Raw genomic sequence first — 18,679 nt, forward strand, 5'->3', positions numbered from 1 at the left:
TGGTCTGGAGCCAAAATCGAGAAGGATATATTGATTGACAGGTAGGCGTGGCAAAGGACGAAGTGATTGGTGGTGGGTGCGACAGACGACAACCTACTGTGTAGCATTAGCATTAGTACAGGCATTTGATGCAAGAAAGCAAGCTTATGCAGCATCAGCCAAAAAAATAAATAAATAAATAAAATAAAATAAAAATAAATAAATAAATAAATAAATAAAAAATAACCACTTCCACTTCACCCCTCTGTTCGTTCGAAATACCTGTCCAGCTGAGCCTTAAACTTATTTAGGCTATCAACTTTCACTACAAGGGATGGAAGTCTGTTCCACCAACCAACCACCCGCTGGCTAAAGGCAAATTTCCTCACGTCTATCCTACATCTGTCTTTCCTCAATTTATATTTATGCCCTCTCAGGTGATTATTCTGAGCAAGAGGAAGAATCCCATCAGCATTGAGCATGCTCAAACCATTCAAGGCTTTATACATCTCAATCAGATCACCTCGCTGGTGCCTAGTCTCCAGACACTGTAATTTGCAAAACTTAAGAATTTCTTCATAAGAGCACCCCTTTGTTCCATTCACCAATCTTGTTGCCTTTCTCTGTACTCATTCCAGCATCCCTACATCCTTCTTGAAATGAGGCCTCCAGACCAGGTGTGGCCTGACCAATGCCTTATACAAGGGAATAATCACCTCCTTATCCCTGCTAGAAAAATTCCTATATATCATCGACAATACACCATGAGCTACTCTTGCAACCCGTCTGCACTGCTCAGAAAACTTCATATCTGCCTGCACAACCACACCCAGGTCCCTTTCATTCTCTACCACTGTCAGTGTAGTACCACAGAGTTGATACGTTGCTCTGGGGTTGCTGTTTCCCATATGTAGTACTTTATATTTGTCAATGTTAAACTTCATTTGCCACCTCTCAGCCCATCTGCTCAACCTTTCCAGATCCTGTTGCAGTAGCATAGTGTCAGTAGTGTCCTTAACAACCCTGCCAACCTTCGTATCGTCTGCAAACTTGGACATTAAGCTGGATATACCATCATCAATATCATTTATAAATACAGAAAACAATAATGGACCCAATACTGAACCCTGAGGGACTCCACTAATAGCGTTAGTCCACTAATAGCATTAGTCCATGATGAGCAGTGTCCATTGATTACCACTCTCTGTCTTCTCCCCCTCAACCACCCCTTTATCCATAGCAGCAATTTGCCTCCAATTCCACACTGCTCCAATTTGTGCAGCAGTCTTCCATGTGCAACAGTATCAAAAGCCTTTCTAAGATCCAAGTATATAATATCAAAGTTATTCCCTGCATCCAGTTCTTTTGTGACTGCATCATAGTATCCAATCAAATTGGTGAGGCAAGACTTCCCCTTAACAAAACCATGCTGTGTCTGAGCTATAACTGAAGTCTTGTCTAGATGATCCTGCAGTGATTCTTTAACCAGTGCCTCCATTAATTTTCCGGGAACAGAAGTTAAACTAACAGGTCTATAATTACTTGTGTCGCCTTTTGATCCTCCTTTGTGAATTGGGGTCACATTTGCACATCTCCAGTCCATGGGTACCTCCAATGAGTCCAAGGAAGCTCTCATAATTATGTGGGTAAAGTACCTGCCCGGCAACCCAAAGGTCGCGGGTTCGATTCCCGCCTCGGGCTTGGATCAAAGTACTGCAAAAACCTTGGGAGGTGCAATATGGCCACAGAAGCCAATGCGCCAACAACTACCAAATCAAAAAAAAAAAAAAAAAATCTCATAATTATGGCTAAGGGTTTGCTTACTTCCTTTGATGCCTCCTTTAATATAACTAGATAGATCCCATCCACCCCCAGATGCCTTTCGTGTATTTATCTTCAACAATTTCTCCTCCACTTTACTCTCAGTTATTACAAGATTCTCTAGCTTACTGCCAGAGTTGAATACACCTCTGGCATTCCCCTCGCTAAATAACTCCTCATGTGTGAATGTCGATGCAAAATATCCATTTAGTTTGTTAGCTACCTGAGCAGGATCATCAACAGTTGACCCATCGATATCAAGTGGACCAATCTGATTCATCCCCTTCCTTCTAGAGTTTACATAAGTAAAGAACTCTTTGCTGTTTTTCTTTGCATCAATTGCCAAAGATTTCTCATAATCTGCCTTCGCCTGCCTAACCTCCTTTGTAACTTGTTGCAGATCAACTTGTATCTATCATAGGCTTCTGTGTTATGTGTTAATTTGTATGTATACCATGCATTTTTCATCTCTGCCATATGTCTCATTAGTTCATCTGACATCCGCATTAGTAGAGGCATATGATGCAAGAAAGCAAGCTTATTCAGCATCAGCCAAAAAAAAAAAAAAAAAAACACTTCACCCCTCCGTTCGTTCGAAAAACCTGTCCAGTTGAGCTTTAAATTTGTTTAGGCTATCAACTTCAACAACAAGTGATGGAAGTCGGTTCCACCAACCAACCACCCGCTGGCCAAAGGCAAAAAGCACTTAGGCCTAAACCTTGAACAATATTTCTTATTTGGTATGTAAAGCCTAGCAGCTTCCAAGATCAGTTCTTTGAATGCTTCCTATTTTGAATTTGCTGTTGGTAACATCATCAGTTGATCCCACTGTATAGAATTTAAATACTGTCTCAGTCCATCGTAGTCGCCTTTACGAAAGCAATACCCCTTCCCTTTACCCCTAATGGTAGTTACCTCTTTGAGTAAATCCCACTTCAGCACACTGTGATCACTGCCACCTGGTGGTTCATTTATCTGCAGATTCTTAATGCATGAAGAATCACTACTGATAATCAAATCAAGAGTATTCCTCCCTCTAGTTGCCTCCCGAACATGCTGATGTAGAAAACAATCATCCAATAAATCCACAAAAGCCTTGCTAGTGTGAGTGACCAGCCCCCAAATTCCAGTCAATATCTGGGAAATTAAAATTCCCCATTATAAGACTCTCTGATTTACTGGCCCACTCTATTTCCCTGTACAATTTCTTATTATACTCATCAGAGTCATTAGGCCTATAGCACACTCCTACTCTCAATTTTGATCTCCCAATGCTTATATCACACCAGACTGACTCGACACTGCACTGTCCAGCAATGTCGACTGGCTTCACTTCCTTGGATTTTATGTGTTTCTTAACTAATAGCATAACCCCTCCTCCCTTCCTATCCTGTCTATCCCTTCTGTAGACATTGTACTCCCCAAATTCCAGTTCTGCATTCCTTATATCTGTGAGACACCACGTCTCTGAAATCCCCACAATATCTGCCTTTGATGTTTTGAGCAATACCTCAAATTCATCAAATTTATTTACTAAACTCCTAGCATTGGTGTACACGCAAGTATACATGCACCTATTTCTATTCTTAGCTACCCTAACACAACCCATGTGTTTACTTGTACCACAATGACTCCCGGCAGCCTCTGAAATATCCTGCATCTTGTTTTCCAGGCTGCAGCTCATTCCAATAAAAGCAGTGCAAGAATCACTTTCACCTCTGCCAGTGGCTACTGTTAATCTATTAGTCCTCGTATCGCCCCAATCTAGCAGTTTCCCGACCCACCTAACACTGCCTAGATAGCATCAGCAAAAACATTGGTTGGAATTATAATGTGTATTAATGAGTAAAGAACGGTGCATAATAGTTTTGTGATGAACGGTAAACAGGTAATAGTAGCGATGAATTGATTAAAGATGGAAGAAATTTGTAAGGAAAATAAAATGTTGGTTGATGAAAACTAAATTAATAAAAGTTTCATTCCATTCATTTTTATGTTTTTCATTATGTTTTTTCTCATTATTAAAAGCAGATTTTTGGAGTTCATGAGTGTTTTTACTATATTGTTAATTTAGGTTTGGTTACAAAAAAGGAAAAAGTTTCTCTAATTTTCGTTATATTTTGTAACTTGACCTTAAATGATAGGTTAGGAAATAATCATAGGAAATAATCATATATATATATATAGTGAATAGCTATTGAGGTGTTGATTGTTGTAATGATGCGTGTGTATCCGCACGAGTGACTTAAAAAAATAAAAGTACAGTAATAAAAAATTAATATTTGGTTATTAAACAATTTCTATGCTAGTCCACCCATGATTCTAAAGAAAAAAGGTTAGGTTACTCCCTCCATTTCGGGAAGGGTTCAAGCGGAAATAACCTGACCTTTTTTCACCATTATGGAAAGCGGCGATTAGGGCAAGTTACAATTAGTGCTTCTGAGTTATAGGATACTAAACCGATGTTATTGTGTGTTGTGTTTGCGCACCAATCAGCACATTGTTTGCCACGCCTACCTGTCAATCAATATATCGTTCTTCACTTTTCTCCAGATCGATAACACCTACCATCTGTTTACCGAGCGAGCAGTGCTAGATTACCATATTGGGAAACTAATTTTCCACATAAGTTATCAGATGTTTCTTGTCGTTCTCATGTTGGCTTTTTTACCTTTGCCACACATTCATGTCTATAATGTGGACACTCAGTTAAAATATGATGGATAGTTAAAATGGTGCCACAATTCTCAGACATAAGAGAGTCATCTGCCCTCAACAGAAATGCATGCATAAGATGACTGTGTCCAACGCGGAGGTAGACTAGAAAAATTTCCTCTCTGCGGTTCTTGCGCTGACTAGACTGCCAGTGTCAGATTACAGGTTTTATCTGATACAGTTTGTTTGTGAATTGTGCATGCCAAGATTGTTGCCATTAGGAGAGTAATGTAAGGTGTATCACCTGCCTGTAGTCTGTATAGGGGAATAACAGGCAATGAGCGTTGTGGGTTTCTGGTGATCTGGTCGCAGAGTCTGCTAGTTCATTCCTGATCCCAATGTTGCTTGGAATCCAGTAGAAACGAATGTCGAATGAACACTAAGAAAGAGAATGTAGATCTGCTGGATCCAGGTTAGGAATGGATGAGAATTATACCTCATCCCAATAAAACCTGCAGTATACTTAGAGAATCAGTATACACCTTTGGTACTTGAGAGTTTTAATGTGGCCCAAGGCTAAATCTATAGCATACAACTCAGCTGTATTTATGGTGCATTCGGGTGGAATCTTCGCAGATATAGTACTATCTGAAAAGACAGCAGCAGATTCGACAGACAACTCTGACTTCAAGGCATCAATGAAGACAGGCAAGAGGTCAGAGTATTTGGTTTGGTGGGCAGCACAGAGTCGGGGTCAGGCTTTCCCGAGGGCACAGGGGTGCATTGAACCTGGGCACCAATGTTTAAGAGGCACCTGAAACTTACATACACATATAAAGAAAATTTTAAAGGGAGCACAAAATTTCATTTGGCACCCCAGTGCCAAATGAAATTTTGGCACTGGAAAACCCCTGCACACAGTTGTTGGTAAACTAAAGATAGAGTGATGGCCCTACCCCAATTTTTAATGGAGAAATGATATGATGGCAAGCAAGCATACCAGGGTGAAAGTAGTCAGCCTTGATGACTGGGAAACATTGTCTACCATGATGTCAAGCTCTATGAGCAACTCTTGAACATGGATACCAAAAGGACGGCTGGCAGTCTGATGAGGGTTATAAAGAGTTTCGCATTGTGGCTCGAATATGGAATTCCACGAAGCGTTGTCTTTTTTTTTTTTTTTTTTTTTTTTTTTTAAAGAATCCCAAACACGAGAGGTATTATAACCTATAGTACTTAGTACCATGCTTGGGTTGGAGGGTTAAGAAGAAGAAAGAAGATATTTGTTGACATTAGACTTGAACTTCTGTAAACTGTAATTTTCAGGAAATACGTATGAAGCAAGGTTGTCTCAGAAAACGGCAGTTGAATGAATAAACAAGGAAGATGAAAAGTTGTTTCTGTGAGTTTGAAGTTGGACAATAAATGGATGTTGGCTGGTGGCAGCACATGTTCGGACTGTTTTGAAAGAGAGAGTGGGAATTATAGAAGCCAATTCAGGAGAACAGTGCCCATGGAAGTATCTGTAGAAATGGCATGCAGCAGAAACAGTACGTCTATGAGACAGCGAGTGGAGAGACTCTGTTAGAGATGAGTGATTAATTAACCTAACTGCTCTCTTCTGAATGGAATCTAGAAGCCTGAGAGAGGTTTTGGGGGCACCGCCCCCAGATATGGGAACAATATTCAATGGTAAGGCGGATTTGCAATTTATACAGAGTGAACAGCTGTTTGGAAGAAAAGTAACGCCGAGAGCAAAAGAGAAAACCAAGTTTTTTAGATGCAGAGGAAGCAATATTTGTAATGTGCTTGTGCCAAGAGAGATTAGAAGTCAGGGTAATCCCCAAAAGAGATATATCATCTCGCCTAGAAATCGGAGTGTCACCAGAAATGAGCATAGGAGCAAAAGAATCCTTTTTGCGAGATATAAGACAAGACTGAGTTTTAGAAAGATTAAAATCAGCTAAGTTGTCTTTGCTCCACTGGAGAATTACCAGAAGATTGACATTTAAGGAATTGGTAGCAGATATTAGAGAAGTTGAAGCTGTTTGCGCAGGGCAAAGTTTCTCAAACTGGAAAGTGGAATGCAATGTGCTATCATCGGCAAAACTGTGGATAGGATTTCCAGTCAATGGAAGGAGGTCATTAATATACAAGAGGAAAAGAGTGGGGGAAAGAACTGAACCTTGGGGGAACCAGCATTAGTGGAGAAGTTAGAAGACAGAGAGCCATCTACCATCACCCTCAGTGAACAATCAGAGAGAAAACTGAATAACCAATTACAAAAAACAGTTGACAAACCATAAGATGGAAGCTTGTTTAGAAGACCTTTATACCAAACACAATCGAAAGCCTTTGAGATGTCAAGAGCAACTGTTTGTGTTTCACTGAACTTTTCCATTGAATTTGTCCATAAATGGGTAACATAAGCCAGAATATCACCAGTGGATCGACACTGACGGAATCCATACTGGTGATCATTGCTTAGATGGAAGGTTTCTAGGTAATTTAAGAGTTGGCGGTTAATTGATTTGTCTGGCAGCAATTTCAGTTTAAAAGTATATTTTAGCCAACAATATCTTTCATCAGAGCAATAGTGGTGCTTCACCTGCTTCGACATATAAACTCTGGAAAGGGGATGTTCTGAAAGCTCCAGTAGCAATATGGATGGCCTGGTGGTGAACTGGATCTAGCCACCATAGTACACTGTTTTAGCCAATGTGTATACTTGAGACCCATAGTCTAATTTAGATTGTACAAGTGTACGATAACGGTGGAGTAAACTGCAGTGGTTTGCTTCCCATTTATTGGAGGAGACAGCACGTAGGAGGTTCCATCCCTCATGCACTTTGTCCGCAGTTGAAGGATATGGGGTAAAAAGGTCAACTTCTTATTGAATATGAGCCCCAAGAATTTTGTCTCAGGTGCTACTGGAATAAGGTTTTGTCCAAGCTTGAGTTCTGGTTCAGGGTGAAGGTTCCATTTGCAAAAAAAGTGTACACAGACGATCTTTCTTGGCGAGAACCTGAAACCGTTTGTCACTGATCACAATTTTAGATGGTAAATGGCATGCTGCAATTGTCTTTCGATAACCCTCATGTTGCATGACTGAGAGATGATGGTGAAGTCATTAACAAAGAGGACACTGTTTAAAGTTGGAGGAAGTTGTTCAGTAATAGAATTAACTTTGATAGCAAAAAGCATAACGCTTAGAACTGACCCTTGGAAGGACTCCCTCTTCTTGACAAAAAGATCGAAAGAAAACAGACCCCAAACGAACTTGAAATAAATGATTCGATAAAAAATTGATGGCCCCTAAGATGGCCCCAGATCATAGATATCCTTTAAAATTCCAAATCTCCAAGCTGTGATCATAGATATCCTTTAAAATTCCAAATCGCCAAGCTGTGTCACACCAGGTGCTCATGTTTGAGGAAAGCATTTAGAATAGACGTTTCCAGTTTTATAAAATGGTCGAGTGTTGACCTATTCCTTCAGAAACCATATTGTACAGGGATTCCTCGTTATCCGAGGATAATTGGTTCCAGAATATTCCACTTAAAATGGAGCCCAATTTTCATAATGTTTATTATTTAAATAAAACTAAATGCAACTAGGCATAATATTTTAAGAATTTAAGATTCTATATATAGGTGTAGATACACCATAGACAACTGTTAAAGAAAATCTATGATAGCAGCGTGAAAAGCATCAAAGCATCATTTCATCTGTATTTCATATTGTGCTCATCCTTCACAACGAGTTGCCCATGTATTATACTACCTCGAATAAGTAACGCTTCACTAATAGAGAAGACTATTGTTGCTTATTCTCGGTGGGCGCCACCTCCCAGATGGCACCGTTTCAATGCTAGTTGGCTTTTCATCGGTGAGTGGGCAGGTACCCTAGTATTGCAAGTGAAGAGTTACTTATTCAAGGTAGTGCAATACATGGGCAACTCATTGCGAAGGATGAGTAGATATAGTGTATCTACACCAATATTATATAGTAATGTTTATTATGTACTTGTACATAGTAAAAATGGATGAAGGAACTGAAAAATGAGAAAATTATTTTATTAGACTTTTTTTATTATAATATGCTACACAATGTAAGGTTAAGTAAAGTTTATTGAAGTTACACTATTTTTCAGTTGTATGAATAAAGAATGAATCCAAAGTTGTTCATGTTTTTTTTTTTGTTGTATTTTTTCAGGTAAAATTGTGTCGTAGCATTTAGTTATGTCTTTAACTTCACGCTTAACGTTTGTTACACAATCATGCGGAAGATCGTTCTGAAAAAAAAAAAAAAAAAGGTGCTTGGTCAATTTTCTTGGTTTAGGGGAAAAAGCTTTAATTCTTCAATTCTCAAATCCTCGTAACTGTGGGGACTCAGATAACGAACACTCGAATACTGGGAACACCTTTTACTTGAAAGGAGGTCATTTGCTTCTAAATACCACATGAGATGGGAATTCGCCATCCTTTCCAGGATCTTGCATGAGCAGCTTGTCAGAGCAATCAGACAGTAATTATTTGGGAATTTTGGATCCTTTCCTGGCTTCAGGAAGGCAAGCACAATTGCCTTATGCCAGGATTCTGGAAATTCATCTTCAAGGTGGGCTCTGTTGTACAAACAGAGCAAGTGATCCATAGATTTATATGAAAAATGCTTAATCATCTCATAATGGGTGTCATCTGGCCCAACAGCATTCACCTGGGACAGTGATAGTGCCAGTTTCATTTCCCATTCTGTGAAGAGTTGATTGTATTCTTCACAGTTATTTGATGACAACTTCAAATGTTGCTTTTCAGAATTTTGTTTGGGGGGTCAGAAACTCAGGGGGTAAAATGTTTTGGCAAACACTTTAGCAAATATCTCCCCAAGAGTTTGCAATTGCAGTTGGGTCTGCAACTGTACATCCATTATGCTCTAGGATCGATGAAGGGTGTGATGTGTATCTGCCCTTCATTTCCAAACTTTATCCCAGACAAGCTTAGGTGATGAAGCTTCATTGATGGAAGATGTGAAGTGGATCCAAGATTTCTTCTGATGTCTTATGTAACATTCTTTGGCATATGCACATTTGAAGTCTATTAGGTTATCTGTGGTGGAGTAATAGCAAAATATCCCCCATGCCATGCTTTGAGTCTTTCTTGCTGCTGTGCATTTAGTATTCTGCCATGGTTTTGGAAATGGTGGAAACAGGGTTGACATCTTTGGAACTACAATTGCCTCTGCTTGAACAACAGAGTGTGTAATGTGCTTTACCATGTCATTCATTGGCTCTTTGCTGACTGTGGTAATATCAAACAATGGCAGCTATTTGAAGGCATTCCAGTCAGCATGATCAATATTCCACTGTGGTATCTTAGATGGGTGGCATGTCTCCCATTACAAAGGGTGAGCATCATGGGGCAGTGATCAGTACCATAGAGGACCCCAGGGGCTCATATCTGGTGAGTATGGGCTTGGCACACCCAGGGTCCTGAGCTGGATATCATTATTCTTCTCTTTCTTGGTGATTCCCTTCTACTTCTGACTCACTCACTCTCAGGGTAATTGAAATTTTTTTTTTCCTTTTTGGCTGGTGCAGCATAAGCCTCAGGCTTCCTTGCACCATATAACTAGTAGTAATAATAATAACCAAGAAAATATCAGATCACTTAAAGAGTCAAAACATAAGGGCCAAAGAGCAGAAAGGATGCACGCGGAGGAGCAAAGGAGGCAAAGAGCAATTAACCATAGATGCTGCATTTATGGAGCAAGCCTACAAGAAGCACCGCAACCTATACACGGCCTACATCGATTACCGCAAGGCCTTCGACTCCGTACCTCATAGCTGGCTAATAGAGACCCTGACACTCTACAAGGGCAATCCAATAGTGACAAACTTCCTAGGAGCAACAATGGCGAAATGGAGTACCACCATTAAAGTCGAAAACATCACAACCAGGCCAATCCCCATTAGAAGAGGAATCTTTCGGGAGACGCTCTGAGCCCACTGTGGTTCTGTCTAGCACTCCACCCACTATCCACCATGCTTAACGGCAGCAAGTATGGATATAATCTCAAAGAAGGAAAAAAGAACCTGTACACCCTCACCCACCTAATGTACATGGATGACATCAAGCTCTATGTGGCAACCGAGAAGCAACTCCAGCAACTACTCCGGATCACCGAAGAATTCAGCAAGGACATTAGGATGGAATTTGGTCTAGACAAATGCAAGACCCACACACTGCACCAGGGAAAATTAGTTGGCCAAAACTACCAGCTGCTGACTGGTAAAGAGATCGAAGCTATGACAGAAGGAGAGACCTACAAATACCTAGGGATGATGCAGGCTCAGCAGTTAGAGCAAAAGGAAATCCAGAAGTGCCTGACTGAAAAATATCATCACAGACTCAGAAGCGTGCTGAAAGCAAAATTGAACGGAGGGAACACAGTCAAAGCCATAAACACCTATGCAGCTCTAGTTTTTTTTTTTTTTTTTTTTTTGGTAGTTGTTGGCGCATAGGCTTCTGTGGCCATAATGCACCTCCCAAGGTTTTTGCAGTACTTTGATCCAAGCCCGAGGCGGGAATCGAACCCGCAACCTTTGGGTTACCAGGCAGGCACTTTACCCACCTGGCTATCCCGGTCGGCACAGCTCTACTACTAACATACACCTTCAGGGTCATAGATTGGACTAACATCGAGCTAGAATATATCATGTGAAAGACAAAGACAATGATGACCAAGAGCCGCCAACACCTCCTGAAGTCAGCAGTGGAGAGACTAAAAATAGCTCAGAAAGAGGGAGGAAGGGGCCTGATAGAGCAACAGAAAACAGCGATAGTTAACCTGAAGGATTACTTCGAGAACAACACAGAACCACTCCACCAGGCCATAAGGAAGACAGATAAGTGGTATACCCCACCCACCCAGATGGCACAAGAAACGAAGTTAGAAAGATGGGCAAAGAAAACACTCCATGGCAGACACTACAATGACCTCCATCAAGATCATATCGATAACACTGCTTCCAATGCATGGCTCACAAACGGGACGCTCTACCCCGAGACTGAAGGATTCATGCTGGCCATCCAAGACCAGGTAATCAACAACAGAAACTATAGAAAATACATCGCAAAGGAGCCCGGAATGTCAGATGACACATGTTGACGATGCCACCTGGCCTCAAACACGATCCAACACGTCACCGCAGATTGCAAAGTGATCACCCAGACTGAATACACTCGTAGACACAACCAGGTAGCCAGGATAATACATCAGAAGCTAGCGAGGAAATACCAGCTGACCAAAGAAAGTGTACCATACTACAAGTATGAACCCCAGGCAGTACTAGAGACCCGAACCCACAAGCTGTACAGGGACCACGCCATAATAACAGATAAGACCATTCCTCACAACAGACCAGACATAACCCTTGTAGACAAGATGGAAAAGGCTACCTACCTGATTGACATAGCGGTGTCCAACACTAGCAATGTCCAGAAAACCTATGAAGAAAAAATTAGGAAGTACACGAACCTGAGACATGAAGTCAAGGAGATGTGGCATATGCAAGAAGCATTGAACATCCCGATCATCATGTCAACCACCGGTATGGTGCCAAAGACTCTACATAGCAGCAATAGGTCTTCCAGAGAACACCTACAAGGAACTCCAGAAAGTTGCAATCCTGAACACCTATAGGATAATCAGAGATTTCCTCGACCAACAGTAACACAAGAAATTACAACCACCCTGTTTACTTGGTAGCAGTACCCGTCACGGAGTGGAAGCCCCCAATCAGGGAGAAATAATATAAGAGCAACAACAATAATAATAATAAAAGGTTGTCTTCAACATGATATGTACAAACAGGATGGTGAGAGGGGGATCAATTGCAGTAAATGTACAGGAAGAATGTGGAAAAAAAAGGTGTTATGTCCCACATTTAGCAGGGCTAGGTCATTGTTTTCAAGCATGCACTCTATAGTCCAATCCCCTCCATTGATGTCAGCATTACCCCACAGAGTACTGTGTCCATAAAAAGTGGACAGCAATTGCCTAATGAGAACAAGGTCTACCTGGAGGATGACATTGCCAGGTGGCAAAAAGATGAAGCAAACAATTAAGAGGAACCCTACTGTAAGTTGAACTGCTACAGCCTCTAAGTTGATGGTAAGTGGCATAGCTTGAAAGGGGGTGGGGTTACCCACAAGGATCAAGATTTCTTCGTGGGTAGGTCCATCCCCAGCTCTGTCTTTTCAAATAACTGAACAGTTATACAAATAAGGGTCCTCATTTGCCTTTAAATCTGTCTTCTTTAAGAAAAAAAGCAAGTTGGCTAATGCTTACTCAAGAGGGCCTTGATGTCATCACTATTTTGACGGAATCCACAACAGTTACACTGTAGAAATCTGAATGCACCCGTTATTTAGATTTGTTGGGTCCATCCAGTGGCTTCCCAAGGGCTGAGGGCTTAGTTTTCTCAGTCCTGGCTTTATCTTTCTTTGGAAAGAAAGGACATTGACCTGTGTCCATATCTTCTTCTTATGCAAAGAGTTCCAAGACTGAGTAGTCCGGTGCCTCCTTATCTTCTACATCCATTGTTTCTTGTATTGCAGGTAGCTCTTCTGATCTTTGTAGTTTTTATTTACCACTTGGTTTTGGTAGTAGTGGAGTACAGATATAGGAGTGGCAGCTGACTGTGTTTTTGTGAACCCAATAAATAGCATACAATCAGAGTGAATGACTCTCTTGGTGGTATAGTCATCTTAGTTTGCGTACCAATAGCACACTTCGCAGAAACCTTCTGGGAGTATGAAAGCTTGCCGTTATTTATTGGTTGGATGCATTTTCTGGCCTCTGGGTAGGAGATATCCATCTGTAAGCAGGTACTGCTTATACGAATGGGATGCCAAGTTTGCTTAAGAGCATCACACCCACATTTACAATAAGTCTTAACCCCATCCCAGGACTAAAGGAAGGGAGACTTATTGGAATGCAGCTGACTCTGGCAGAAAAATCCACTTGGCAATTAATCCCAGTCAGGCTGGTCCAGGACCTCTCATCTTGTTGAAGCAGGAGCCAAAGTGGCGTATTAGGGCTAGGCCCCTCACCCACCAGGATCCCCTTTTCCAAGTTTCCATGGGTTGTGGCACACAGCTGCACACACACCAGATTCCAATGATGTAACCCTCGAACCGATGTATATGATGGATACCATCACAGAAGGTATCCATCAGCATGTTGCACCAGGTCTCACTCGACTCATTCGACCAGCATACTCGTTTCCAGTCCTGAAGTGTCCAACCAGCATATTGTTAACATCACAGCATTTACCTTTGGTGATGATCAGCAGTGAGGAGAGAGTGTCTTTTGGGTTGTCTGCTGTGGAACCACATATGTCCGCATGTGCGGCACATCATCATTTGATATATTGTTTTTGCATTCCCAAACTGTATTGTGATGTCAACTGTCGCACAGTGAACTGCTGTTCAGCCGATATAATGCACTGTACCCTTCACTCACCACAAACATCCATCCCGCATAATTCTTTACAGTTCTATTGGTGGGAGGTGGATTGACCTGTTGAACAACGTTTGTTGTAAACCTTAACCACAGTGGGCCTTGAGAAACCCACAAGATGTGCTGTTTCCAATGTGGAAGCATCCAACGTATGAGTTCCCACAATCATGCCCTTTTGAAACTCCATATCTTTATTACGTTGCATAACTGCTACTTGATCATTTTGACTTCCACAACCAGATGAAAATAACCACTGCTCTAATAAGGGAAGCTGTTTGGCTTGTTATACTGCAAGATATGTGGCACAGTCTATTAAGGATGGAGTGGTCACAATTCAGTGATCACTGAGTGTATATGCATCCCAAAAAAGTGTATATCCCGTTGTTATCTGTTTTATTTTTTGGAAATGGCTGAGTGATCCTTTACCTATGCTTATTTGTCCTAAATTGTAATCTTATATCCATCAGCACATTAGTAATTTCTAACCATCTTTTCATATGCTGTAATGTTTTATAAGATAATAAATCAAATATATATCATTATACTGTAAATTGGCTACAGTAAAACGATTACAATTAAGTTGTAAACAGTTCTGGCTTCAAATGTCTGGAGTATAATCAGAAATTTATTTGTTTAATAACTAAGATTTTATTATTACATTGACAGTAACGAAGATTATATTTTTATGATATTTTATGAATAATATTTAAGAAAAGTGGAAATTTATCTTTTAAAAATTCTCCCCTAAACTTCTAGCAACCTCCACTGTGTAACCACTCTGAGCAGATTCCTACTGCTCAGAGAACTTAAATGAAGAATATGAAAGGAACATGAAAAAAGGACACCAGTAGCACACTGCCATTACTTTTAGCCTGTCTAAAAATAAATGAAAAACTTCAAGGAAGAACAACACAAACTACTGGAGGGGATGGGCAGTTATGCAGGATCCTTCCCCCCTCACCTTTTCGTTTTGGCTCATGCTTTATAAGCTTGAGCCATGTACCACTAGTAACACTTAGTTCAGCTAAACATCTCAGGTGTACTGAGTCCATTTAGTACCTGCACAATGGCACCAGAAATAACAATCACTGCTCCTACAATGTCACCAACCTTTACATATTAAAGGGTCATTTCACACTTTTATTGGTATTTATCCTAGGGACTCACATCTGGTGAGTAGAGGCTTGGCACACCCAGGGTCCTGAGATGGATATCATCATTCTTCTCTTTCTTGATTATTCCCTTCTACTTCTGACTCTCTCTCTCTCAGGATAATTCAGAATTTTTTTTTTTTTTTTTTTTTTTTGGCTGGTGCACCATAAGCCTCATATGCTAATAATAATAATTTCCAGTCTCTTGGTAAATAAATATTAATTACAAATTAATTAAATTATAATATAAACTTGGTAATCTCTAATTCTTAACAAAAATAAATGAAAGGTTGAAAATGATACTGGCGTAACTGGATAACTACTAAGTGGTAGAAATTCAACAATGTAGTTAAGCAATTTTCCAGGAAATCAGGTTTTTCTGGTGGAGGGGAGGTTAAAGCAAAACAATCAACATGTAGCAGTAACTCAATCCACATTATTGTGATCATAGTGAGGGTGGGGATTAAAGCCTTATCTGGGATTGCCACCTGTCTATTAGCCATGTTATTATTATTTATTATTATTATTATTATTAACCATATGGTGCAAGGAACCCTCGAGGCTTATGCTGCACCAGCAAAAAATTTCTGAGTTACCCTGAGAGTGAGTCAGAAGTAGAAGGGAATCACCAAGAAAGAGGAGAATGATGATATCCAGCTCAGGACCATGGGTGTGCCAAGCCCATACTCACCAGACGTGAGCCCCTGGGGTGGTTTGCAATAATCAGTTTACCATTAATTCCATTATTTCAAAAACGATCCAGAAATCCTTTGCCAGTGGTTATTTCTCCTAAACTCTACAATCCTTCAGCACGTCAGTAATTTTATACATCGTTGCTGTATAAAATCAATATGCTGTAATGTTTTAATAACAAATCAAATACATCGTACCTGAAAATCGGTAGCAAACCTTTTGCTTAACACCCGAATTAGAGCCATTTAACAAGTATTGCCTGTTCCACAGGTTACTTGAGAACTATGCAAACCCAAAAAAACAAAGGGAAAAAACTGTAATTTAATTCGTCTTACACCACACAGCAGAACTTTAAACCGACCCACTTCTTATCTCCTCTAACAAAACACGCTCTGCCAAGTGGATATACTCGTGCAGTAAGCTTAACAACTGTTTATCTAATGCCATGTGCTTATCATGTGGCGTGTACAACCAAAAAAAAAAAAAAAAGACGAAACGTTAATTCGGAATATCAACTGAATTACTCGATTGTATAAATGCCGTTTCCAGACTTAAGCATACCATGTTTGTATTTCTGGTTTCAAAACGCACCCGGGGAAGGTTAGGAAGGCGAAAGATCTAAGTTTCACCTTCCTAAAGAAATCCAGGGCGGATTTCTCATGTTGCTACTGTCACCGAGTGGGTACTGGGTATTTCTCCAGTTCATAAAACGTTAGAAAAATAAATAAATAATAAAAATAAAATTTTAATTTTATTTTCAGGAGAATGTGATAGTATATATATATATATATATATACAAAGTAAGTAAAATGCATAAATAAATTTAATCAATAAACTAAATTTAATAAATAAACTGTCCCAGATCCGATTAATGCCATCTCTATAAGATTAAACGTTACATCCGTGTGTATATTATTTAATATAGTCTAAGTATAATATCTGTTAAAGATGCTAGTAATAGTGATAGAGGCTAATGGTGTAATTTACACAAAAATTGCAGGTTATAGTGCAAACCGAGAAAAACCAGTACGACGTAACGGCCCAAGAAACATAAAATCTTATCTACGCGCCAATGGTATCCTGAAAAAAAATATATATGCAATACAAAGTAAGGTAAACCTTACATATAAAAATTATGTTAATTATAGGTAAATAGATACATTGAAAGGGACTTTTTCGAGGGCTAATCCTCTCAATGTATCAACCATAATTAGCGAGCTATCTGTTTCTGTTGTCATCGTCCAGCATAACCGTATCCAAATGATATTTAGGTAGTAGAAGATAGCAATTCAATATACAGTATATATATACAAAGGGTACTAGGAAAGTTTTGCAATACAGCTTTGTTTATTTAATTTTTTAAAAGTAATTTCCTCTACATTCAATACACCTCTCCATCCTCCGAAACCAATCTTTAAACCAGTTCTGCCAAGTTTCACTAGGGAGTAAAGCACACTCGTTGTCCCAAGCCCGTACAAGGTCCTCATCACTGGAAAACCGCCTCCCTTTTAGCTTCATTTTCACATGCGGGAACAGTGCAAAGTCGCAGGGAGCAAGGTCTGGACTGTAGGGAGGGTGCTCGAGAAGTTTCAGTCCTGTCGTGGTCAAATATTCGGTGCAGGCTTTGGCGTGGTGAGCTGCAGCATTATCGTGATGGAGGTACCAGGTGTCCATTCTTGACTTTGGCCGCAGGTTCTTCATAGATCCAATGACTTTAGGCAGGCATTGTTCAGTATACCACTTAGCTGTGACTGTCTTCTGCGTGTTCAAAACGACACGTTCCACAATTCCACTCGATTTGAAAAATACAGCTATCATTTTCTTCTTTACAGATTGGGATTTTCTGACAATTACGGGTGTGTCGTCATCATCAAAGACCCAAACTTTGTTTTGAGCCTTGGTCGGCAGATCGTAATAGTACAGCCAAGTCTCGTCACCTGTCACGATGTTGTTCACATACCGAGATTGTCCCTTATCAAACTTTTTTAACATCTCCCGGCACCAAGTCACACGTCGTGTCATCTGCTCTTCAGTCAGTTGATGCGGCACCCATAGAGAACAAAGTTTCTTCACGTGCAAATGATCTTGCAAAATCGAACGAATTGCTGGTGCATTTAGGCCCAAAGTATCCTCTATCTGTTGGTAGGTCACTCGCCTGTTTTCGTCAAGCATTTTCCTCACAGCAGTAACGTTTTCCTCCGTAACTGACGTTCGTGGCCTTCCCGCCCTCTCAGAATCCTCCAGAGTGAAATTTCCCCATTGGAATTCTCTATACCACCTGAATATCGTTGTACGATGTGGACAATCATCATCTAGTGCAAGAGTCATTTCTTCTAAGCACTGGTCTATGGTTAAACCACGCACGAAATTATACCGCAAAACTGTCCTTATCTCATTTCGTGAACACGATGCCATCGCAAGCACTTTACACTCTCACTACTAATGAATAACTGAGCCTATCGACTTGGCGCGGCGGCTACTATGCACGTATGAACATGTCTCAACATGCAGCAACAAGCAGCTTCCTGTGATTCATTGTTGCGTCATATTGCAAAACTTTCCTAGTACCCTTTGTATATATATATATATATATATATATATATACTTAAGTTTAAGATATAACCCCAAGGGCTCATATCTGGTGAGTATGGGCTTGACATACCCGGGGTCCTCAGCTGGATATCATCATTTTTCTTTTTCTTCGTGATTCCCTTCTACTTCTACTCTCTTTTTTTTTTTTTTTTATTTCTCTCTCTCTCTCTCTCGGGGTAATTCAGAATTTTTTTTTTTTTTTTTTTTTTGTTTGGTGCAGCATAAGCCTCAGGCTTCCTTGCACCATATGGCTAATAATAATAATA

The 18,679-nt window shown here is 40.2% G+C and overlaps 1 protein-coding gene across 1 annotated transcript in view; it reads right to left on the minus strand.

Annotated features, from left to right (window-relative positions):
- LOC150090961 (putative citrate synthase 2, mitochondrial) overlaps nt 1–16,121 on the minus strand; it is a 162,850-nt gene extending 146,729 nt beyond the window's left edge. The window contains exon 1 of the mRNA XM_090380863.1: nt 16,019–16,121. Coding sequence (XP_090236989.1) covers nt 16,019–16,066 — 48 coding nt within the window. The 5' untranslated portion in view covers nt 16,067–16,121. The remainder of the gene's footprint in view (nt 1–16,018) is intronic.
- Nucleotides 16,122–18,679: the final 2,558 nt, after the last annotated feature.

This window comes from Mastigoproctus giganteus, chromosome 1 (genome assembly GCF_048544385.1).
Source record: "Mastigoproctus giganteus isolate SK-2022 chromosome 1, ASM4854438v1, whole genome shotgun sequence".
Taxonomy (NCBI): Eukaryota; Metazoa; Arthropoda; class Arachnida; order Uropygi; family Thelyphonidae; genus Mastigoproctus; species Mastigoproctus giganteus.